Source organism: Narcine bancroftii, chromosome 9, assembly GCF_036971445.1.
Source record: "Narcine bancroftii isolate sNarBan1 chromosome 9, sNarBan1.hap1, whole genome shotgun sequence".
NCBI classification, from domain to species: Eukaryota; Metazoa; Chordata; class Chondrichthyes; order Torpediniformes; family Narcinidae; genus Narcine; species Narcine bancroftii.
Window position 1 is genome coordinate 88,615,365 of NC_091477.1, and position 24,344 is coordinate 88,639,708.

A 24,344-nucleotide genomic window follows, 5' to 3' on the forward strand; every position below is an offset into this window, starting at 1 on the left:
GAAACATTAGGCAGCCAGTTCTCTCCTCTAGCATAAACCAGAAGGGCTTTGACCAGGCTGAACTATGCACTCATAACCTGTCTTCTAATTTTCAACAAGCTTGTCCCGCTTGTCCTGTTCCAGACCCAGCTGCTACTGCTGACTGTAAAAGTGCAGAACTGAATTTTCTCCTCTCTCTCTCTCTCTCTCTCTCTCTCTCTCTCTCTCTCTCTCTCTCTCTCTCTCTTTGCAACACCACATGGCCCTCTTAGAACAGCAAGTTCCACTCCAGACAGCCTGAGGCTCTAACGAGTTCCGTCATCTTGTGGTGAATGTTACATCCGACAGAGGCTGCTGGAGACAGAGCCCTTAACCTAGGACCAGGCAGTCACTCTAGTCAAAACACTGAAAAGTGCCATGCGGTCCAGTGAAATGCTAGAAACCGAAAAGGAAACTTCCAGGAGTGCTGGAACCCCAAAAGGAAAAAAAAGGGGGAATCTTCAGACGAGCAGGCTGAATCGACTTCAAGTGACGGTGAGGTGAGATCCCCTGTGATAGCTCAATTGCTCCAAAGCTTGGGGGATGTTACAGACTGGAACAGTCGACTATGAAGGGGGAGGTGAATGGTGAGACTCTTGATTGTCTAATAGAGTACTGACAGCTACATCCACAAGAGAGTTGCCAGAGCCTTAAATTTGCTGAGATATCCAGTGAACTGAAAGATATTGATGGTTTGTAGTGAACTTACAAAAACTGTATGGGACAAGTGTAAAGTTACTTTAAATTTGCAGGGACCTGGCAGATGTGTGGCTCTTTATTATGCCGGAGCTCTGCGCCCCTGTGTTACTGGGGTTAGATATTCAATCTCAGATGAACAGTGTAGTGTTAAATTTCAGTGAGCCACTACCCACACTTACCATCCCCTGCGCAAGTTCCTGCGGTCTGTCCACATTAAAGATCAAAGCTCCCTCCCTTTTCAGTGATTTATCCCCTGAGTGTCGGCTGATTCCCACTAAGAGCTGTTCTTACAGCAAAGAGGATCGTGAGTTTATCAAAGCTGAGACCCAGAGATTGCTTAAAGAGGGAGTAATTGAACCCAGTAAGAGTCCGTGGCGAGCCCAGGTGGTAGTTGTGAAAAATCACATTAAGAAACTACTGGCTATTGGCTACAGCCAGACAATCAACTGTTACACTAACCTGGATGCCTACCCCCACCCCCCCCCCCCCCCCCCCGCCACACATCAATGAAATGATCAATCAGATAACGCAATACAAAGTGTACTCTACTATTGACCTCAAAGCAGGTTACCACCAAATCCCCATTTAAAAAAAAGAGCAACCCTATACAGCCTTTGAGGCTGATGGGGGGGTTATACCAGTTTAAAAGGGTTCCTTTTGGAGTTACTAATGTGTGTCAGTGTTTCAGAGGGAAATGGATAAGATTGTTAGGACGTATGAGTTACAGGGTACGTTTTCCTATCTGGATAGTGTCACTATCTGTGGTAAAACACAGGCTGAGCACGACAACAACTTAAAGATATTTTTAGCAACAGCTAAAGAACTCAACCTTACATTTAAAGAGGGCAAATGTGTGTTCAACGTGACAGAGCTATCCATTCTGGGCTACATTGTTCACAAGGGTGAAATCCGCCCCGACCCGGAAAGAATGGCCCCCCCATTAAGAAGTTACCACCCCAAAACTCAGCAAAAGCCCTTAAAAGGTGTATGGGATTCTTTTCCTACTACTGCAAATGGGTTCGGGACTACGCCACGAAGGCACGCCCTCTGTTTGACACTAAATCTTTTCCTCTCCAATGGCCTTGAAAGCTTTCGAGAGAATTAAAGCTGATATTGGCAAAGCTATACTCTCATCCATTGAAGAGGATGTCCCATTCCAAGTGGAAACTAATGCCTCAGATTGTACCTTGGTAGGAACCCTTAATCAAAGGGGCAGACCTGTGGCATTCTTCTCCCGCATGTTACACGGACCTGAACTTAAACATCCTGCCATTGAAAAAGAAGCCCAGGCTTCTTGAAGCTGTTCGCTACTGGAGACAATTTCTAGCCGGCAGAAAATTTACTTATGTCACTGATCAGAAATCTGTAGCCTACTTGTTCAGTACTAAACACAAAAGTAAAATCAAGAATGATAAGATGGCACGCTGGCGAATAGAACTCTCAACTTTAATTATGAGATCCAGTACAGACCGGGCAGGTTAAATGATCCCTCTGACGCATTGTCACGATCTGCTGCTGGTGCTCAGCTGGAGGGGCTAAAAGAAATCCATAGCAAACTGTGCCATCCAGGAGTCATGAGATTCTTCCACTACATAAGGGCTAACAACCTTCCTTACTCTCTGGAAGAAGTCAGGAAACTGACTAAAAGCTGTCCTGTTTGCCCAGAATGCAAACCGCAATACTTCAAAGCTCCAGAGGCCTCTCTCATCAAGGCAACCCGACCTTTTGAGAGGATTAGCTTAGATTTTAAAGGGCCGTTACCTTCCAACAACAGAAATGTATATGTCCTTTCTGTAATTGACAAATATTCCAGGTTTCCCTTTGCGATACCCTGCCCTGACGTCTTGTCAGTGTCTGTCATTAAGTCACTTGACAGAATTTTCAGCATTTTTGGTTTTCCCAATTGAATTCATACTGATAGAGGCTCAGCATTCATGAACGCTGAACTGCGGCGAGCCCTGCTATGAAAGGGGTTTGCCACCAGCCGTACCACCGAGCTACAACCTGCAGGGCAATGGGCAGGTTGAAATGGCTAATGCTACAGTCTGGAAGACTGTTGATTTTGCTTTAAAAACACATGGTTACCCTGTTACCTGGTGGCAGGAGGTGCTGTCTGAGGTGCTACATTCTATTCGGTCTTCATTGTGTACTGCAACAAATCAAACACCTCATGAATGTATGTTTGCCTTTCCTAGGAAATCAGGAACTGTGATGGACTGGCCAGCCTGTTTATCTGAGCCTGGAATCGTGCTGCTAAAGAGCCACACTCAGGCGCGTAAAACAGACCCCCTGGTCCAACCAGTTCATCTACTGCATTCTAACCCCAACTACGCTCATGTTAAATTCCCAGACGACGAGAGTACTGACACTGTACCCCTAAGAGATCTGGCCTCGCCTGGTTCACCCCTTCCTTGCACCCCTACTCAGAGTGAGCCTGTGAGGTTGGACTCGCCCTCCCAGCCTGTGACCCTTAATAAGCTTTCACATGGCCGTGCTGAGGCTCCACTGCCTCACGCTGGCTATTCTGGAGCGGGTCCAGAAGCCAGTCCTTCCCACACTATAGACCCGGGACCTGTAACAGTTCCCAAGGTTGCAAAGGAGCCACCTGTTTTGAGACAAAGCACCAGAATTCGTAAACAACCTGATAGGCTGACATATTCATAAAGCATCTCATTATATTTCGATTGCTTCCTAGAAAATGGTGCATTTTGGCTGTTAGAGTATCTCAAGGCCAAACATGGTATCCATGTATCGCTTGCTTCAGTCTTTCCTAGCAGCTGTCCTTTTGATTTTAACCCATATTCTGCCGGGGGGAGATTGTGGTGTATGTCTGCCAAGCTGCCTGTCTCCCCTCTGGTGAGCCTTGCTGTACTAACATTGGCTGTTCATTATCTCTACTGTTAAGGACACTCCCTTTGGATATAACTGTATATGCACCTATTGTCTTTCATTATTGTATCATGAGTTTCTGCTAATAAAAGCCATGATTATTGTTTGACCACATCATCTTGTCTTCCTCATTAACTGGCACTTCACATCTGTTGCCTTTTTGTAAACAACAATCCATTAGTGAAGTCTCTTGGGCAATCTACAAAGCTTTTGCAAAGGTTTTTGGCACTGGCCTGTCTAGCATGAGCAGAGCTCCAGTTTTTTTTTAAAGTAAGATCTGTTTTAAAGCATTTGTATGTGACCTACACTTTTTGAAAAACCTGCCCCAATTTATCTCCCAGAAATATATCTATATACAATACAAACACAACATAATCTGTCACAAAAGTAATTAAGTATACCCCTATTTGTCTCCCATGTATTCAATAAAGTTATCTTTGATTGAAACATCTGTGTCCAAACTTGTCCCTGAACTCACTGAACTTGATACTTTCCAAACACAATAGGGGGCGTGAACTGAAATCATAAAACATTTGTTTGTAGTCAGTAGAAGTATGGAAGAAACCAACTAAACTTGACTGTTACACAGAGAATGGGGTCCATAAACTTTGAGCAGAGTCCTAAAGAGGCCATAGCCAAAAAAAGATTGAGAATAGCTTGTTTAGACAGGCTTGTGATTATGTTTCCAATATCAATCAGCACGTGTCCAGAAATGTATCCCATGGTACCTTTTACATACAGTAACTGGATGACGTATGCAAGTAGGAAACATCATTATAGCCCCAATAGCTTGTTGAAATGAGGATTGTATTTCAAAGGAAAATAGAAGAATGGAGAAGTGAGGATGACCTAGTAAAATCCATAATGTGTTGAATGCTAAGGCTGCTGAAGTCATGATGTCATATGTCAAAGCAAATAAGAGTAACTGTACAGAAGGTCAGAATTTGAGAAATAGAAAATGGAGGTATTTAGTGTTGGGGTGGTGATTGGCAATTTGATGGATGAGATTAGCTTGGAATTTACACACACCATTTAAGTCCAAATTGCAAATACTGAAAAGTCAGTGGTAATGAGAACAAGGGTGAAAGCTAAATAATGCTGATGTAATAAAGGGTGAAGGTAACCGATTTGATTGCAATGACATTTGCACTAGTTAACTGTGTCATCTGAGTGAAAAATGATTTTAAAGAACTTGTTTTTTTTTAGGAATTCAGAAGACAAAGTTAAAGTTCTGATGGACTCAAAACGAGGTGGTTGTCATCCATTTGTCGGCTTGGCTTTCAAACTAGAGGTAATTTATTGATAGTGAGTTGTTATTTTATATATGCATCAAATCCAGAATAAAAGAGGAGGGTACTTGAAAATTTGCAAATTTTCCTTTAAATTAAGATTTGATAGCTTACTTTGACGTGAAGAAAAATGTTATATAATTTTGAGGAACCAATCTGCAGTTTATTTGGGTGAGAGAAGATAAAAGCAGGGTTTTGTCAGTGAAAATATTTTGTAGGCAGGTGAAATGTCATCAGTGAAAAGACTGAGGAAGAAGAATGAATAAGGAGCAAAGCAGTGCACCTCATAACATTTCCCCTGAACACTTTAAGATGGATTCCACCCACTTCTGCAAAGCTGATAGGGGTTGGGAAATGGTGAAAAGAAGAAATTAACTAAATTCCTGCATGATTACAAAATTAGACTGGAATCGTATGTATGTTAGGGATTTTTTTTGTTTATAACCTTGTTTTGAGGGTTTGCATGTGGTACAAACAAAAGAAGAATGTGATATAATGGCAAGAAGTTTATGATATAGCTTTTACTTGAGAAAATGGTTCATTATTTCAAATTAATTTTATAATTGCTGACTACCCTTTAAATGCTGGTTATTTTACTTCAGTGAACAAACTGTCCCATGTGCTCAATTACTTTTAAACCAAATAATTGAGTATTTGTCTTGAAGCCAAATAAACAAATAACTAAAATTGAAACTTTTTTAAAGCTCTACTTTGTTGATTATCAAATATAGACATGAATCAAATTCAATATTGTAGATTTGAGTTACCTTGATCAGGAAAAATTATTCTGGTTTCTAATTTTTTTTTTGAGGATATGAATTTTATTAAATCTAAGTATGATTTCAAACTTGTAAGTGATGAAAATTTTGCCTTGGTATTGAGATGGAGTATCTGACTGATGTTCTCTTGGCTTGGCTTCACGGACGAAGATTTATGGAGGGGGGTAAATGTCCACGTCAGCTGCAGGCTCGTTTGTGGCTGACAAGTCCGATGCGGGACAGGCAGACACGGTTGCAGCGGTTGCAGGAGAAAATTGGTTGGTTGGGGTTGGGTGTTGGGTTTTTCCTCCTTTGTCTTTTGTCAGTGAGGTGGGCTCGTCTTCAAAGGAGGTTGCTGCCCGCCGAACTGTGAGGCGCCAAGATGCACGGTTTGAGGCGATATCAGCCCACTGGCGGTGGTCAATGTGGCAGGCACCAAGAGATTTCTTTAGGCAGTCCTTGTACCTCTTCTTTGGTGCACCTCTGTCTCGGTGGCCAGTGGAGAGCTCGCCATAGAACACGATCTGACTGATATTATTGTCATTGAAAACATAATTGGACTTGTTTCCACAAAGTGCAATAGCGTAGATTTAATTTTTTTATAAAGAAAAATTCCACCTCTGCATTATTGCTGAATGAGAGAAATGCTGATGAAAAGTTATTTATCTGGTTTTTTTTTCCCTTTTGACTTAATCAGGCAGGAAGATTTGGACAGTTAACGTATATGCGAGTTTACCAAGGCATGCTAAAAAAAAGTGAAAACATTTACAACACACGAACTGGCAAAAAGATTCGAGTGCCACGCTTAGTTCGAATGCATGCAGATCAGATGGAGGTATGACTTAGAAATGAATTTATTACATTTTCTCCACTTGTACATTCTCCAGTTAACTTGTTAGAGGGGCACAGGAGTCTAGGGATTTGGTTCTGCGAAAGTGAGACCTCATTTGGCAAATTGGCTTCAGTACAGGCATTGAATAAAGGAGTTGGGATATCATATACAGCTGAGCAAGATGTTAGTGAGATCATATTTGAAAGTGTTGTATACATTTCTACTTTCCCAATTATAACAAGAATATATTTTTGTTGGAAAGGAAAGATTTATGAGGATGTTGACAGGACTGGAAGGTTTGAGTTGCAAGGAGAGGCTGAGAGTTTCCTCCCTTGACTCGGAGGCTGAGGGGGTACCTGAATAGAGGTGTATAAAATCATGAGGGGCATAGATACGATAAATAGTTATTTTCTTTCCCAGGTTAGGGTAGTCAAAAACTAGAGAGCTTAGATTTAAGGTGAGAGGGGAACCATTTATAAAAGAGCTGAGGGGCACCATTTTCTTGTAGAGAATGGTAGATAATTGGAACAAGCATAAAACCAAAATAAAAATGTTCTTTCACCCAGTAAAGCAAGTTGAGCCTCAATTCATCATGCCATTGGAGACATTTTATTTCTTCATAGTGAGTGAATAAGTTGGAAGAAACCTGACAAAGTTTAGAACCACTTCATTTTGTCTTGTTATTTGTTCAACAAATCAGAATTCTTCAGCTTATTCTTTGAATTTTCATTGAAATTAAATTATGCTCTCTCTGTTGGTTAGGTTTGAATGCAAATCTTTGATGTTTCATTGATGGAAGTAGTGCAATCGATGCTAAAAATTAAAGTTTTGTAAATTATGATCAAATTAAGTGGAAAACAATTTCATGGGGGGGGGAAGGGAATGGAGTGAACAGTGATTTCTAAATTGTTTCAATTTACTTGAAAAATCACTTTATTACCTTTTTCCTTTGATAGGATGTTGAAGAAGTTTTTGCTGGTGATATTTGTGCTTTATTTGGCATTGATTGTTCTAGTGGCGATACATTTACCTCAAGAACAAACAGCAATCTTTCGATGGTAAGAAAGGAACAAACAGCAAAATCTTGCAAATATGGTCAGTTTCCTAACTCCTGCAAAAGAGCCACCTTTGAAAAGGCCAACATTTTCACATTTAATTCAAATTAAATAACAAGATAATATAGATGAACATATGAGTCCCTGTCTTTGATCAGTTGAAGCAATTCACATCACAAATTTCCATGACTGAGTGTTTATTACCTCCTGAGACCTGTTATCCCGCATGATCCAGTACTTCATAGTAATTCCAGATAGAAATTAATACTACGCTAGGAGTTTTTTGTTCACATATGTCTTCCCTAATCTCTCTCGAACCTGTCCTTGACAGTTTATTAGAGTCGTACGGCATGAAAGCACACCATTTGGCACTGAGTTTGCACTAAAACGGAGATGCCAGTCACACCATTCCCAGTTTTTATTCTCACATTCCCATCACCTCTGCCAGATGTATCACACACCACAAACAATTTACTGCAGCCAATTAAATGAGCAACTTTCAATTTCTGGGATGTAGAAGGAAACTGGAGCGCCTGTGAGCAAATCCATTGATAGTGGAGAATATGTCGACTCCACACAGAATCTTGGGACATGATTGAACCCAGTTCTTGGTGCTGTTAGACAGCAGTTCCATCAGCTGTGCCAATTGCAATAGGAAATTGTGCTATTCATGTTCATTTTACATTTTTGAAGGCAGAAGAGATATGTTACTCATGTCAACTTCCTTTGCAAGTACTTAGATTTTTCAGCAAATTTTCGATAATACTTTTCCATCATTTTATCATTTCTTTCTGGTTGTCATATTTACTCTTGCTAATGTTTAATTTCTGCCTTTTGAGTTTTCAACTGTAGATACTTTAAATTTGGTTCCTTTTAGATGTGTGCTAGAATTGATTTTGTAGAGTGAGAGAACATTCTGGTTTCTATCCTGTCTCTTTGCAAAATCTATCTATTTTAAATGATTTTTAATTACTGCCTTAACTACTTTATTTCTCACCAATTTCTTTGGATTATTTGCTGCCTGACCCTCCAGGTTCTTCACTCATAAAATTAACATTATCTCTTTCTAGAGATGGTGCCTGATTTGCTGAATGTTTCCAGCATTTTATCTTTTTATTTTAGCTTTCCAGTATCGGCAGTTTTTGACTCTTCTTTCACTGTTGCTCTATTACTTAACTCACCGTCAGGATATACACAGTTGCTTTGCTGAATCAGTGACTTGTAGCTTACCAGTTGTTTAATTTGTAGGATCCATTTGGTGAAATTGGAAAATTGATGTCAAAGAAGATGTTATTGATGGTTATTTAACAAAAACATTGCGCACATTTAATTGAAACTTCATCATTTGTTAGACATAAAATATCACCAGATGGAAAAATGCTTGTGTTAAAATCTGGTAACTAAAACAAAATGTAATTCTTGTCTCTTTGGAGCTGTTTAATCTCCTGGAAAGCTAGCTCTAAAATATTGAAACTTTGATTATTTTGATTGATTATAGATTTCAGTGCTGAATATGCACTCCTGGAAAATGTAATATTAAGAAGGACTTGAAAGATACATGGGGTAAATCAAGTCTTTCTTTTGGTGAGAGGGAATAATAAAATTATGTATTGCCTTACATAATGGAGGGTGAATAAAACTACTTTGTTGCGATGAGGCACTTGTGAAGTCCATATTAAGATTAAAGAAATGCAAATCTCAATTTGCCTCCGGCCTTTTCTGAAAATCAGCATTGTGTTGTTCACACAGTGAAATTTACAGCTGTAATTTAGAAAAAATATGTTAGCTTATATATAACCAAGATGTTTTTGTATCTGTTTTCTTAAATCTCCAGTTGTGCTAATTATTTTTTTTTCACTTTCAGCTGTTTTAAGTAACAATATTTTAAAATATTTGCTCTTGTGGAAAATGACCAGCAAAATAGTTTAGATTCTTTGAAAAATGATAAAATAGCATGAATGTAATCTCTGATGTGACAAATTGGTCTACTTTTAATACAGGAATCTATTCATGTGCCGGAACCTGTGATATCAGTTGCAGTAAAGCCTGTCAATAAGGTATGCATATGTGGATTCAAACTCTAGCGTCGTGAAATCCATTCCATATATTTTTTACTGGAGTCCTGTGTTTCTAGGACTTCTCCAGTTACTGTTGAGCTAACTAGAAATGCTCAAGAGTACAACATTGCCATAACTTTACCAGTAATGGCAAATATCACAAGGGAGCTTGTGAGTATGTATTACTTGCATTCAGCCAGACACAGATGAACTGGGAGAAGACTGGGTAGAACTACATGATGTACATATCTGTACTCAAATAATTTGAAAATCATTAAGGTGTGGCAGCACACCACTAGGCAGGCAAACCGGCCCCGCTTGTAATCCATGTGGCGGAGTAGCCGGCCAAAATGGTGCCGTCGGGGGTTTCCCCTTTTCAGCACAGGGCTCAGAATCCCACGCTGGTGGACCACGTGATGCCTGGGTGACATCAGCGCCCCCCAGCGTGGTTCTCAGCTAGGTCCAGGTTGGGAGTCCAGCCCAACAGCCTGTAATAAATCAGTTCTGCTCACTGAGCTCAACCCGTCTGGTTGTGTGTTCTTTCAGTGGCAGTGAAGCTGCCGCTACAAAGGAAGATAAAATTTCCAATATATCTGAAATTGGAGTCATAGACTGATTACAAAAAAAATTGGACAAGTTACTTGTGATTTGGGTAAATCACAGTTAATTGAGGCAAATTACAATTTATAATTTCAACCTCATCTGCCACTTAATCTTTCAGATTATTTTTAATAATGTACTGTATAATACATTCACTGACTGTTTTACCTTTTCTGTGGAAACATGGTTATTATAATTGGGGGGTGGGGGAAATAATATTTGAGATAATGTGCAGTTTTGCAACGATAAGTGAACATTGACAGTAGACATTATTAGTAACAAATGCTCTTTGTTTATTTTGTTTTAAATCAAGTAATATATTTGGTTTCTAAAGTTCATGGATCAAAGCCAAGGAATTTCTTCATAACTGTACAATTGATTCAGATGTCCATATATTTAAACAGAACCATGGAACACTACAGCACAGAAATGTGCCCTTCAACCACCTAGTTCGTGCCAAACTATTTATTCTGCCTTGTACCATTGACCTGCATCTGGACCACAGCCCTCCATACTCCTCTCATCCATGTACCTGTGCAACCTTATCATAAATCAAACCCACATCCACAACCTGCACTGACAGCCCATTTTCCACTTCCACCAGTCTGAGTGAGGAAGTTCTCCTTGAACATTTCACCTTTTGCTCTTCAAACTTCAACTTCAGTGGAAAAAGCATGTTTGCATTTACCCAATCTATACCCCTCAATTTTGTGGACCTCATTCAAATCTCCCCTCATTCTCTGATGCTCTAAAAAATAAAAAACATTCTTCCTTTCCCTTTTACTCTTCAACTCCTAGCAACGTCCTTGTAAATTTTCTCTGCACTCTTTCAATCTTATTGATATCTTTCCTATGGTTAGGTGACCAAAACCTCACACAATGCTCCAAATTTCTCCTGGGCAATATTTTGTGCAACTTCAACATAATATCTGAACTTCTGTACTCATTCCTTTGATTTATGAAGACCAATATGCCAAAAATTTTCTTTATGATCCAATCCACCTGCGATACAACTTCAAAGGAATTGTATATCTGTATTCCTAGATCCCACTGTTCTACCGCAGTTCTCTACCGTTTACAGTACGTTTCATCGTGGTTCATCATCCAAAGTGTAACACCTCACACTTGTCTGCATTAAATTCCTTCTGCCATTTTACAAGCCATTTTTTCCCTTCCTTGCTGTTCATTTCACCATCAATCATTGTCATCAAGATATGATCATCCAGATTGCAAACAAAAGACCTACCACCAACCCCTGAGGCACACCACTCATCACAAGTGTACATTAAGAGAGGCACTCCTCTCTTTCCTACCTCTTCCTTGATGAAAAGCGACTGAACCTTCTTGACCTCCTATCTGGGACTACTGTTTCCAGTGAATGAAAGTTTGTCTTTGCTCTCAAGTTCACAAAAACCTTATAATTTGCTGTATTCTGTTTCAGAATGATTTAGATAAATTTTCCAAAGGAATTGGCAGATTTTCACGAGAGGATCCCACTTTTAGAGTTACTTATGACAGTGAGAGCAGAGAGACCATTGTATCAGGAATGGGTGAATTACACATGGAAATTTATGCACAGGTATTTAATGTATTAAAGCTATTGTTCAAATGCCTGGAATTTTGTTTTTGTTTGAGTTTTTTGTGAACATTAACTTTCAGTGTGAATATATTTCACGTGTTTGAATTATTTTTAATTTGACCATATACTTGCATTAAAAAATACAATATTCATGGATAACCTGATTAAATCCTTCAATAATGACCCAAATAGTCAATAACTTCAGTTAACCTGTGATATGAATGTTTTTTGTGTCTGTAATTTAGTTACATTTTAATCTCTTTAACCCTTGCTGGTTTTAATGTTTCTACTCTCTCCCACTGTAAGATCATTAGAAATAGCAAAATAACAAACCGTTCCCTGTCCATATGTAATATAACCATTTTTTTTAATGATAGCTCTGCAAAGTCAACTGTGTTGCATTGCCTTTTAGATATATACTAATATAATTTATCTTGTCTTTATCCTGACCAGTATAAAAGAAGCCACAATGTTCTTCATACCAGTGAAACCATAATGCTGGAATTTATGAAGCTTTATTGTTGCTAATTTTGGAAATTGCTAACTGGGAAATTGCTTAATTTGTATTAAGTGAAGTATTCTTTATTTAACATTGAAAAATTATATTAGATGACAGTCATAAAGATAATTGCTGAAGTGTAATTGCCTTTCAATTTAATGATGGCATGTTTTTGAACCAGTGTAAAGCTTTGGGGTATCTGCATGATTGTTTTCATAGGCTGGAATCTTCTCCAAAAAAAAAATATAAATTTTTTCAGTACGTACCTGACGTGTAAAAGAGTGCATTTTCACACTGATATGTGGATGTGTTTGAAGTTTATCTTTATTCATTAATTTATTTTTCACCTATTGAATGCAGTTTGATTTGAACTTCCAAAACCTGAGCCACTGTATTTTAGCAGTGAGAGTAACAGCCACATTTTTCAGATCCATTTACAAATGAAGGGAGAGCGATTTTAAAAATGGTTAATAGCTTTGCCAGGTAGAGAAGAACTGAGTGGAAAGAATTGTTGGAATGTTGACCAACAGTTGAGAGAAGGAAGATGCACGAGGCCAATGAGAGATGACCAGTTTGGATTTCATGTGTTGAGGTTGAGGAACTGGAAATGCTGAGTCAGCAGACAGAATGCCAATGGAGAATCTCGTTGGTTAGTTCCAGAGCAGCAATCTTGTTCTCAGCAATGCCAAACCCAAGGTGCTTATTGTTGATTTTAGGAGGGGAAAGCCAAGGGATCATGTACCTGCTGCATTGATGGGATGGTGGAGGAGAGGGTTAGTACCTTCAAGTTCCTGGGATTCCAAATTTCAAATGACCTATCCTGTAGCCAACACATCCACGTAACCGTGAAGAAGGCATACCAATTCCGTCCTTTCTGAGGAGATTTGGCATGTTGTTGAATAGTTTATCAAACTCCCATGGGTGCACTGTGAAAAGTAAACTGAGTGTTTGCATCAAAGACCAGGAAAGCAGAAGGTACAAAACCAAGTTAATCACAGCCTCCAACTTGCCATCCATTGAAGACATCTATGTGAGGCACTGCCTAAAGAAGGCAACCAACATCATAAAGGATCCCCATCACCCTAATCGCAACCTCTTTTCACTACTACCTTTGGGCAGAAGATGCAGACTTGTGGTTGACTATTTGTCATGACAATAATTAGTACTGAGTGTAGACACATCCCTGTTTTGCAGATGATGTTTTCAAGGTGCAACATTTTTAAGAACAAGCCAAACAAGGACAAGAAACTTAGATTGGTCATAGAATGAACTACAAACCATTGGAATAAGTTGTTTTTTGTATGATTCCTAGAGCAGGTTTTAAATTGGTGAAAAACATAATCAAATGTGTCGAATGCTGCGAAAATGTTCAATGGCATTGCTGACAATTTCTGTAGAGTGGCAGGGTGAAAATAAGATTCTGCAGATTGAAACAAGCAAATTTGGGAGAGGGTGAAGGAGACCATACCTTTTTGAAGTTCTTGCTAGGAAATAGAAAGGAAGAATTCATAAACTGAATAGAACACTCCAGAATAGAACATCAGATGAAATGGGACAATTGCTTTATATGATGTGTAGCGCTTGATGGATTTCTTTGGTAAAGGCATGCAAATGAGTAAGGCAGTTTATCAGAATTGATTGATATTAACCAATTGATTGATATGTACCAATGTGTTTGCAGTGAACTACAGTGAGCATGTGACAGAAGATACAGCATTTAGTTTCATCAGCCTGAAGTTGTGAATGGGAGTTCTCAGCTGAATCAATAGCACATTTGCTCGAGAGGTTGTCAAGTCATCCTTGTGTGTACTGATTGTATGCACGTTGACGAATTCTGCTCCCAAAATGTGACAAACCAAAGCTGCATGAAATTTGGCAATGAAATGTTGTTTCCCTTTTTAATGAATAGGTTGTGTGTTTTTCACTGTTCTGAGTGATGTGGAATTGTGAAGAATTGTGTGGGCTTTGAGTCATGACTCAGTTCCTTTGTTTCACTTGTGAGGTAGAGGTGGCAGTGATGGACAGTGTTTTGATGGAATTTGACATGGGACACCAATGGTGTTGGTAGTCAGCCACAATAGATGTACAAGTATTCTTCTTATTTTCCAGTTCAGAAAATGATCCTGTGTGGTTCATCAGTCCACCATTGGTAAACTGACCATTGCTTGTGGAGCTAAATCCTTTTTAAACTACATGCTGTATGGAGAAGACTCAGGATAGATCTGGCAGCTCAAAATTGCAATCAGCAGAAGAAATGCATTCCTCCCCAAAGGCTTGGTACATTCTTCATTTTGCTATTGCAATTGTTACAAGCCCAGAGGACCCCTAAACCCAGCAGCAGTAGATATTCACCACGACAAATGGATACTTAAACAAAAGTTGCTTTTAATTATCTTTAAACATGAAAACAGGATCAAACTTTTACTTATCACTATTGACTTAACTAACCTAACTTAACCCCCCTTCTAATTCTAATTGCACGTGCTTGTAATGTGTGTGTAAGTTCAAAAAAGTTCTTTGGTTCACAGTCCAATCTCACTTCTCACTCCTCCAAGTTCACTGGTTGCAGGCAATTCTTATACTGTGCACAGAATTTAGCATATATAAAGTTCACCAGGCTTTGGTGCTCAAAAGGTAAATGGTTACCACTCAGGAAGGTTCTTGTTGGTTTTCAGAGAGAGATGTGTTGTTGCAGGACATCCACAACTGATGGACTTCCATCAGTCACCTCAGTGTCTTGCTGATGAAACTTGCCCTGTCAGGGTTCTTCAGTTGATAACCTCTTTCTTTCAGGTCACCACAGAGTTCCTTTCTGTTTGTCTTATTCCAAGTGAAACATTAGACAGCCAGTCCTCTCCTCTTGCACGAACCACAAGGGCTTCGACCAGGCTGTCTTCCAAAAGCTTGCCAGCTTGTCCTGTTTCAGTCCCAGCAACTCCCTCTCTCTCTCTCTCTCTCCCTCTCTCTCTCTCTCTCTCTCTCTCTCTCTCTCTCTCTCTCTCTCTCTCTCTCTCTCTCTCTCTCTCTCTCTCTGAGAAAAAGCCATTTTGTGACTCTGCTTACAAAACCTCTTACAACAGCAAGTTCTTCTTTCAGACAGCAGTGGCTCCATCCTGCTCTTTCATCTGTTACTTTGATAAACAATAATCCAATAATGACTTTTCTTGAGCACTCTTCAAAGTTCTTGCAAAAATGTGTGAGAAGCTACTATGTCTAGCATAGCTCCAGTATTTCAAATAAGATCTGTTTTAAAGTGTTTGCATGTGACCAACTCTAACAAAACTTTCCAAATTTATCTCGCAAAAACATTTCTATATACTCTGTCACACAATCAAGCCAAAGATTTGCCTTGTTTGCTGAGGGATGATGTCAGGGGCAGGATCAGTATCCCTAAAAATGAGTTCCCCCACCCCCACCCCATTGAAGTCTCGAGACAGGACCATGTGTAACTGTGTATCAAGATATTCAAACAGTTTTGCAACCAACAGATTGAGGTGCTATTGTTTTCCCATATCTATTTGTGAATTGTGGAAGACTATTAAACAACTCGCTCAAGGAAACTGCTGCTATGCTGTTTTGGGGACTGAAGTTCTCCACCATCACAAGTGGATCATCATCCAATTCTGTACATGCCATGTTCTATAAAGATAAAATAAAAATAGGGAGCATTGCATACAGTTAAGGTTATATGACCAAGCAATATCATAGCTGCATTAATAAATCAGTTGCACCTCTAACCAAATTTGTTAGTATAATTATGACACTGGCAACAACACAACCTTGTGGAACTAGCCACATTAATATTTTGGCTGATAGCATAGGGCAAAGGTGCAGAATGATTTCTCAACCTGGCATCCCAAAGCTCTTTCATCATTTGCAGACCAGAATTGCAGTCTGATTAAATGAATTCAACTTGCCTGGATGTGTGCAGCTCCAACGACTTTCCAGAAGCTTCAGCTTAGGACAAGACAGACCACTTGATCGGTGCCCCATTCATTGCCAATAAAAGGTAGGGGCCTGGAAAGTGTTGTGGACAAGAGAGAGACCCAAGGACACAATTACGTTGTTCCTAGTTCCATGAAAGTGGCAACACCGACACTTGCCTTCATTATTTCAGGCTATTGAGTTCACGAGTAGGGATGTCAACTGTACAAGACATTGATGAGAACCACAGGTTTAAGGAATATGGGACAAGCTCAGGCAAATTTGGCTAGGTTAGGTAGATGACGACTTTGACATGAGGTTGGGCTGAAGGGTTTGTGTGTTACAAAACTTGCCACCTATCTGTGACTTCTACCAATGTGTGAACAGCATGTTCCCCACCTTGTCTCACACCATTCTCACTTGGCAATATATCAATATTTCTTCATTGTTGTTAGATCTCGATCCTTGAACTATAACAGCAATGTTAGAAAGACAACCGTGACTCAAGACCATCTTCTCAAAGGCATTTAGGGATGGGTTATCACAGGTGAGGTTGCGAGCAATGCCCAGATTTTAAATAAAGGATACATTTTTAAAATGTGGTAGAAGTAAGATCCAATAATACAATATTAATTTACTTAAGAAATTTTTTATGCATTTGGACAAAACATTAACTTGATTGCTTATAATTTAATACAAAAGCTGACATAATACACACAGGATGCCCATTGTTGGATATCTGCCAAAGGAATGGTCACTCCATAATTTTATAGCAGACACCAATTACAGAAATTATTAACTAGATCAGGATTTTGCCTTGTTTTTTTTTTAGTTGCCATCTGATTGTTGGAGTGCCCAGAGAGGAACTCTGGTAATCCCTGAGATCTAGGATATATAACATAGTTTCATACAAGAAGTTATTCTGAGCTGATGCTTAAATTTTATCTTGTATTTCCTGCAATTTACAATGGTGTTCTTGAAATAAAGTTAGCAAATTCAGTTAATCAAAGTTGGGCTTTTTAAAATTTAATTATCAATATTTCAAATTCTCAGACAACAGTTTGAGCATTTTGGAATCTTAGTAAATGAAACTAAAGTTTCTTTATCACTATTAATATTTGTGCAATAAGAGACAGATTAAGATGCATTTCGCTGTAAGTCTTCGTAACCTTTGTAGATATAATCGTTCATTATTATTGGTCTTGTATCTTATAAGATTACAGAAGATGCTTCTATTTATTTATTTTTTTGCTGCTATTTTTATTCTGATTCCAAAAGAAGAACAACTGTGAGCCTTTCAAAAATGGAACCGTAGAATCTGCTTACTGGGCTAGATCTGAATTAATATGATGCAAATTTTCAGAACCATTTTAAGAAAACTGATTTTGAAAATTCAAAACTAAAATAGCTGTAAGACTAGATGTGGTAAGCTCATTGTGATGCTTTCAAGAAGCTACATGTAGTCCAGTTGGTATTTAATTATTTTCCCTTGTGTTCACTCACAGAGACTAGAAAGAGAATACAATTGTCCATGTGTAATGGGAAAGCCTAAAGTTGCCTTCAGGGAGACCATCTCTGCACCTGTACCGTAAGTAAAGTTTCATATTCTAAATTTACTGGAATTTTAAATGAACTTGTGCCAATACAAACTGTATTTCACTTTCTTGAAGTGTGTCAAAGATTTATTTTCTGAACTTTACTGAAATTCCACCGAGAGTATTTAATGCATTTTAATTAAAATTCTTTGTCTTTAGTACAATTGTTTTTGACAAAATTGTCAAATAGCACCAAGTCGCTGTGGGGGAGGGGGGGGTGGAATTATATGAACCGACACAGACCATTTGTCCCTTTGAATCTCTAACTTAACTCTATCCAACGGTGCTCCATACTTATTATTGCCCTTGGAAAGCAGAAATGTATCAATTTCACATTCAAAATTGTTAATCCTGCTTGTAACAACATCACTTTATGAAGACACCACTTCTTGCTGGTCAGTCTCAGATTTTAACACCATTTACTTTTGTAACAGATTCCTCTACCAACAAAAAAAATGGATTCTTTTTAACATTATAAAAATGTCAATCAAATATTATGTTCCAGGAAAAGCAAGATTAATTTATGTCATATCTCCTCAACTTGTTCTGAAACCTAATTAACAATTTAATGAATCACCACAGTCAAAATAAACCCAGGATTGTACATGAACTTCCACATGGGGTTTGAGGTTTGTTAATCTTTTCCTTTTTGCGGAAGGAATGGGAGCTAATCAATGTGTTTGAGTTTTTTTTAAACAGTTTACAATTATGGTTGTCATTCTGAGAAATATATAAATTAACCATACAGTGACATCCTTGCAAAGTAAAAGGCTACTGAAGACCCAACTGCGCTGGGTGGGTCACATCTCCAGAATGGAGGACCATCGCCTTCCCAAGATCGTGTTCTATGGCGAGCTCTCCACTGGCCACCGAGACAGAGATGCACCAAAGAAGAGGTACAAGGACTGCCTAAAGAAATCTCTTGGTGCCTGCCATATTGACCACCGCCAGTGGGCTGATATCACCTCCAACCGTGCATCTTGGCGCCTCACAGTTCGGCGGGCAGCAACCTCCTTTGAAGGAGACCGCAGAGCCCACCTCACTGACAAAAGCAAAGGAGGAAAAACCCAACACCCAACCCCAACCAACCAATTTTCCCCTGCAACCGTGTCTGCCTGTCCCGCATCGGACTTGTCAGCCACAAACGAGCCTGCAGGAGACGTGGACTTTTTACCCCCTCCATAAATCTTCGTCCGCGAAGCCAAGCCAAAGAAAGAAAGAAAAGGCTACAGTAACTAAATGTGCATTGGCTTTATGCATTCTAGTAGCATCACATGGCACAAAGAGAATATTATAAATTTGATTTTTTTGCTGGACAAACTTCTAGTTTCAGATTCAGATTTCGAAACTTGGAGTTTGCTTGTTTGTGATGTGTTGCTTGAAAGTTGCAATCTCTTTTGCTTGTGCTTCATGAATAAGGCTGAAAAAGATTGCAGGGTGTTCATAATCTTGGTTTTTGCATTTGGCTTAATATGGAGGAATATAACCAAGGAAATGGATTGCTGAATTTTCAGTTGTGTGAAACCAGCTCTGATGTTTATCTGCTAAAATTACTCTTATCAGACAACATGTGTCCAGGTTTTTCATTTGCCTCAAAGAAAGCCACCCTGAAGATCCACCAGTGTACATTCCCAGCTTTATTTTTAAACAGCACAGTAATTGTAAATAGTTCTCATTGGGCCATTGGTTTCTTAATATTATACAAGAAAAGATTTTGGAACATTGTATCAAACTAAAGAGTAAGAAATTATGAATAGAAGTTTTGAATATTTGTGTTGAATTGCATATGCATTCTAGATCTTTCTGTTAGGTGCCCAGTGTACTGATGAAGACTGTTGAAAGGCTTCATGAGAACTGGAAAATCCAAGTTCATTTCTAAATTTTGATACTGATACAAAATAGAAAAAGTTGAGTCCAGGACAATTGAGGATAGAGGAGGAGCAACAGATGGGAGGGGATGAGAGGTGAGTCGGTGTTTGTTTTTTGAAAAAAAGTTAGGAGGGCAATTGAAGAGTTAAACAGAGTAATTTGTGGGGGTGAGTAATTGGGTAATTGAGATCATTGACAAGGACCAATAAAGGGAGGGGGAGCGAAAGGAACGGTCAGCAAATAGTGGATCAGTGAAGGAGTGGGACTCTGAGGTTTTGGCTCGAGAGGCTTCGGAGAGCTGAGAAGAGTTTTCTCCCAGGGCAAGTTAAGGTGGTCATGTCTCCAGTTCCAGAGGCTGGGACTCCGGTTCAGAAGAGAAGGGGGGAGAAGAAGAGACTGATGGTGATTGGGGACTCGTTGGTTAGACAAGTGGATAGGAGATTCTGTGAACGAGATCAAGGCTTCCGGATGGTATGTTGTTGCCCCTCAGGTGCCAGGATAAGAAACGTCTTTGTTCAAGTTCATAGCATTCTGAAGGGAGAGGGCGAGCAGCCAGATGTCATCCATGTGGGGACCAATTACATAGATAGGAATAGGGATGAGGTCCTGAAGGGGGAATATAAGGAGTTTGGAAGGAAGTTAAAAAGCAGTACCTCAAGGATGGTAATCTCAGGATTGCTGCCTGTGTCATGCACCAGAGAGGGTAGGAATAGGAATTTGTGGCAGATGAATTCATGGCTGAAGAGTTTGGGCAGGGGTCATTGAGATCTCTATTGGGGAATGTCTGACCACTACAAAAAAAGGACAGGATGCACATGAACTGGAGGGGGCACCAGTATCCTGACAGGCAGGTTTGCTAGAGCTGTTGAGAAGGGTTTAAACTCGTTTGGCAGGGGGCTGGGAATCAGACTGTGAGGGCAGAGATTAGGGTAGAAGGACAAAAGCATGATATAATAAACTCTGAATTGGTGAGGAAGGACAGGCAGGGGCCAAAACATAAAGGTAGCCAGTTAGAGGGTTTTTACAGAGTAAAAATAAATCCAAAGGGTTTCTATAAGTACATTAAAAGTAAAAGATTAGTGAGAGATAAAATTGGACCCCTTGTAGATGGCGAGGGTAGGCTGAGTGATAAGTCTGAGGAAATGGGGGAAATCTTGAATGATTTCTTTGCCTCGGTATTCACTATGGAAAAAAATGTTGAACCAGTTGAAGTAAAGAAAAATAGTGGGGAGGTCATGAAGCATATAAGGATAACCGAGGAGGTAGTGAGTCTAATTGAGTTTTTTGAAAAGTTAAAAGAAATTGATGAGGGTAGGGCAGTGGATGTGGTCTACATGGTTTTTAGCAAAACATTTGACAAGGTCCCCCACAAGAGACTTATCCTAAAAGTTATGAGACATGGGATCAGTGGAAAATTAGCTGTATGAATAAAAAATTGACTTATTGAAAGAAAGCAGAGAATATTAGTGGAAGGAAAGTATTCCCTGGAGGTCAGTGATTATTGGAGTGCCACAGGGATCTGTCCTGGGGTCTCTGCACTTTGTGATTTTCTTTATATAAATGACCTGGATGAAGAGGTAAATGGATGGGTCGGTATGTTTGTGGATGACACGTAGTTGTGAATGGAGATGAAAGTTACAAAATGATATAGACAGGATACAGTTGGGCAGAAAAATGGCAGATTGATTTCAATCTGGATAAGTGTGAGCTGATGTATTTTGGAAGGACAAACCAGGGTTAATAGTCGGTTAATTTAAAGTGTGGATGAACAGGGGGGCCTTGTTTGGGAGGGGGGGCAGAGGGGGGCATACATCCCTGAAGATCGCCGTGCAGGTTGATAGGATGCTGGGATTCATTAATGGAATTCGGAGTAGAGAGGTCATCTTACAACTCTACAAATCTTTGATAAGACCACACTTGGAGTACAGTGTTCAGTTCTGGTCACCTCATTATAGGAAGGATGTGAAAGCTTTGGAGAGGGTGCAGAGGAGATTACTAGAATGGTGCCTGGGTTGGGAAACAAGTCTAATGAGGCAAGGCTAACAGAGGTGGGACTTTTATCTTTGGAGTGTATAAGGATGAGAGGAGACTTGATAGAGGTTTACAAGGTTATGAGAGGCATAGATAGGGTGGACCTGTTTCCTAGGGCAGGATCAGCAAACCCCAGAGGACATACGTACAAAATGAAGGGAGGGAAGTTTAGGAGAGACATCTGGAGTAAGTTTTTTTTTTACACAGAGTTGTGAGTGCCTGGAATGCATTGCCAGGGATGGTGGTGGAAGCTGAAACATTGGGGGCAATAAGAAACTCTGAGACATATGGATGAAAGAAAAATAGAGAGTTATGGGGTGGGGGTGTTCATTGGTTTTAGAAAGGGATATATGGGTCGGCACACGTCAAGGGCTGGAAGGCCTGTACTGTACTGTATTGTTCTGTTGTGATGCAGCAGAAAAAAGAATGAAGGGCAGAGCTTTGAGGAAAAGCTTGAGAAAATGGATAAAAATGAGTAAGCAAGGAGGAACAGGTTGATGAAAAAGATCCAAGTTCTGAACTTGCCCAAACCACAGTCACTGCAAAGACTGTAATGGTTCAAAAAACTGGTTCATCATTCCCTTTTTAAGAGCATGTGAGGATGTACATCGAACTCTCGTCTTTGCAGCAGTATCCATGTTTTCTTTTGAAAATTTGAACTTTGACAGCAGAGCAAAACATTTTTTTTTTCAGGAAAATAAAATTTGATACTGATTGGAAACTGTTATCCAGACCTTTACAAGGCTCTATAGTGCAGAGTTTTGAGTCTTTGTGGCTCCATTTACATTTTTTTGACTGGAATGTTTGGAGACACCATTATCTTGTTGCCCTGCTTCATTACTGTCTCCAGTTAATGAAGGAATCTGAAATTGAGGCCATGCAGCATTGGGAGGGTGAGAGAAAGCTTGTATGGAGGAAATTCTAAGAAGTAAACAAGCTTCTGTGTATGAAGGTTAGATGCCTTGCTTCATTAATCTAAACTACAAAGAATGATGTGGAATATAGCAAAGGCAGATTTTGTGGAACTATAAATCAGCTTGGAAATATTTGTTGTTTATTTAGTGAAGTGCAACTTTCATTGATGAAATAAATTGTTGATTTTAACAGATGTTTTCTTAATACGACATGGATAAATCTAATAAGACTTCAGTATAATGTCAGAGGACAGGAAAAGGCTGCAGAGAGTTGTGAACTTGGCTAATGCCATCATGGGCCTTAGTCTTTACTCCATTTAGGACACATGCAAGAAGTGGTGTCTCCAGAGTGCATCATCAAGGATCCTCACTATCCACACATGGCCTCTTCTCACTGCTACCATCAGGAAGGAGTTATAGAAACCTGAAGATGAACACTCAAAAAATTTTAAAAACTGCTTCTTCCCCTCCGCCATCGGATTTCTGAATGGGCAATGAACTACAGACACTACCTCACTTCTTCCCTTTTGCACTAATTTATTTAATGTTTAAATGTAATTTATAGCAATTTTTGCACCTGTAGTGTACAATATCTGCCGTAAAACAACAAATTTCGTGACAGTAAATTCTGATTCTGACTTATCAAATTGTAAACATGATTCCTGTTGCACTATTTTTCAATGAAAAATCTTCAGGGGAAAAAAAACAGGAGAACTTCATTTTTGAGACAAAATGTTGACATTATTTCCCCCCGCCCCCATCATCCTCCTAACCTTCAATGAGTATAATCCCAAAATACTCAATCTTTCCTCATTAGATAAACCACTTATTTTCAGAATCAATCTGGTGAACATTGAAAAAGAAAGAGAATTTGACAAAAGTAAAGTTTAAACATTAAGGTTAGGAATATTTTTTTTAAAAAAGGACTTGAAACATTTTGAGCTGGATATATATTGGAGAATTTGGTTTTGTTTTGATTTTTAAAATGTTATACAGAAATGCCGAACGTGGGAAAGTTCTTTGTTGGTAAGAGCCATGGATTTGAAGACAAAATAGTTTTTGTACTGTTAATGAGGCAAAAATTATTGCAAAACCAATAATTTTTTTTTCTTTTCATTCCAGCTGGCAAACAGTTGGAGTAAACAATTTTTAAATCAATTGTACTGTTGATTTAGGAAAGGGAAACTTGAAATTATTAAGGATAGTATTTGACTCCAAATCTGCAATTAATTTGGTAAACCTATTAAAAATTAGTTTTATGTTAAAATAAAAACTAAAATCCTGATTAAAGTGAGTGATATTACTAATAACATAAACTGATTTTCTGATTTGGTTGTGAATAGTCGAGATTTTTTAGGTTGTTTCTGACTCGGCAGCTTTCCAGTAAAAAGAGGTTTTTGCTGTCTTCTGTTTCTATGCTTTGCATTTTAATTCTGTACTCATAATTTTGAAATTGAATGTGTTGGATGAAACATGATTACAGTTTACAGCAAAAGCATGTTTTGATTTAATTTTTTTTGTAAAATGTCAAATCTTGAGAGTCTCTATAAATAGTCATTTATAAAGCAAGTAAATATTTTTAGAAGTAATCTTACCTCAAGATAAGCTTTCTTCACCTGATGTTGCTGATAAACGTTGTATGGTGATCCATGATGGTAGTTTAAATAGTGGATGGCCACACTTGCAACTTGCTGAGCGTAGCGACTATTTGTTGAAATTTCAGTATCAATGTCTGG

At 39.0% G+C, this 24,344-nt stretch overlaps 1 protein-coding gene across 3 annotated transcripts in view; it reads left to right on the forward strand.

Annotated features, from left to right (window-relative positions):
• Positions 1-24,344, forward strand: part of gfm1 (G elongation factor, mitochondrial 1) — a 53,674-nt gene that overhangs the window by 17,219 nt on the left and 12,111 nt on the right. For all 3 annotated transcript variants that reach the window (XM_069896756.1, XM_069896758.1, XM_069896757.1), the window contains 6 exons: positions 4,813-4,897; positions 6,351-6,488; positions 7,442-7,543; positions 9,541-9,597; positions 11,639-11,776; positions 17,705-17,787. In XM_069896756.1, the coding sequence (XP_069752857.1) occupies positions 4,813-4,897; positions 6,351-6,488; positions 7,442-7,543; positions 9,541-9,597; positions 11,639-11,776; positions 17,705-17,787 (603 nt within the window). The remainder of the gene's footprint in view (positions 1-4,812; positions 4,898-6,350; positions 6,489-7,441; positions 7,544-9,540; positions 9,598-11,638; positions 11,777-17,704; positions 17,788-24,344) is intronic.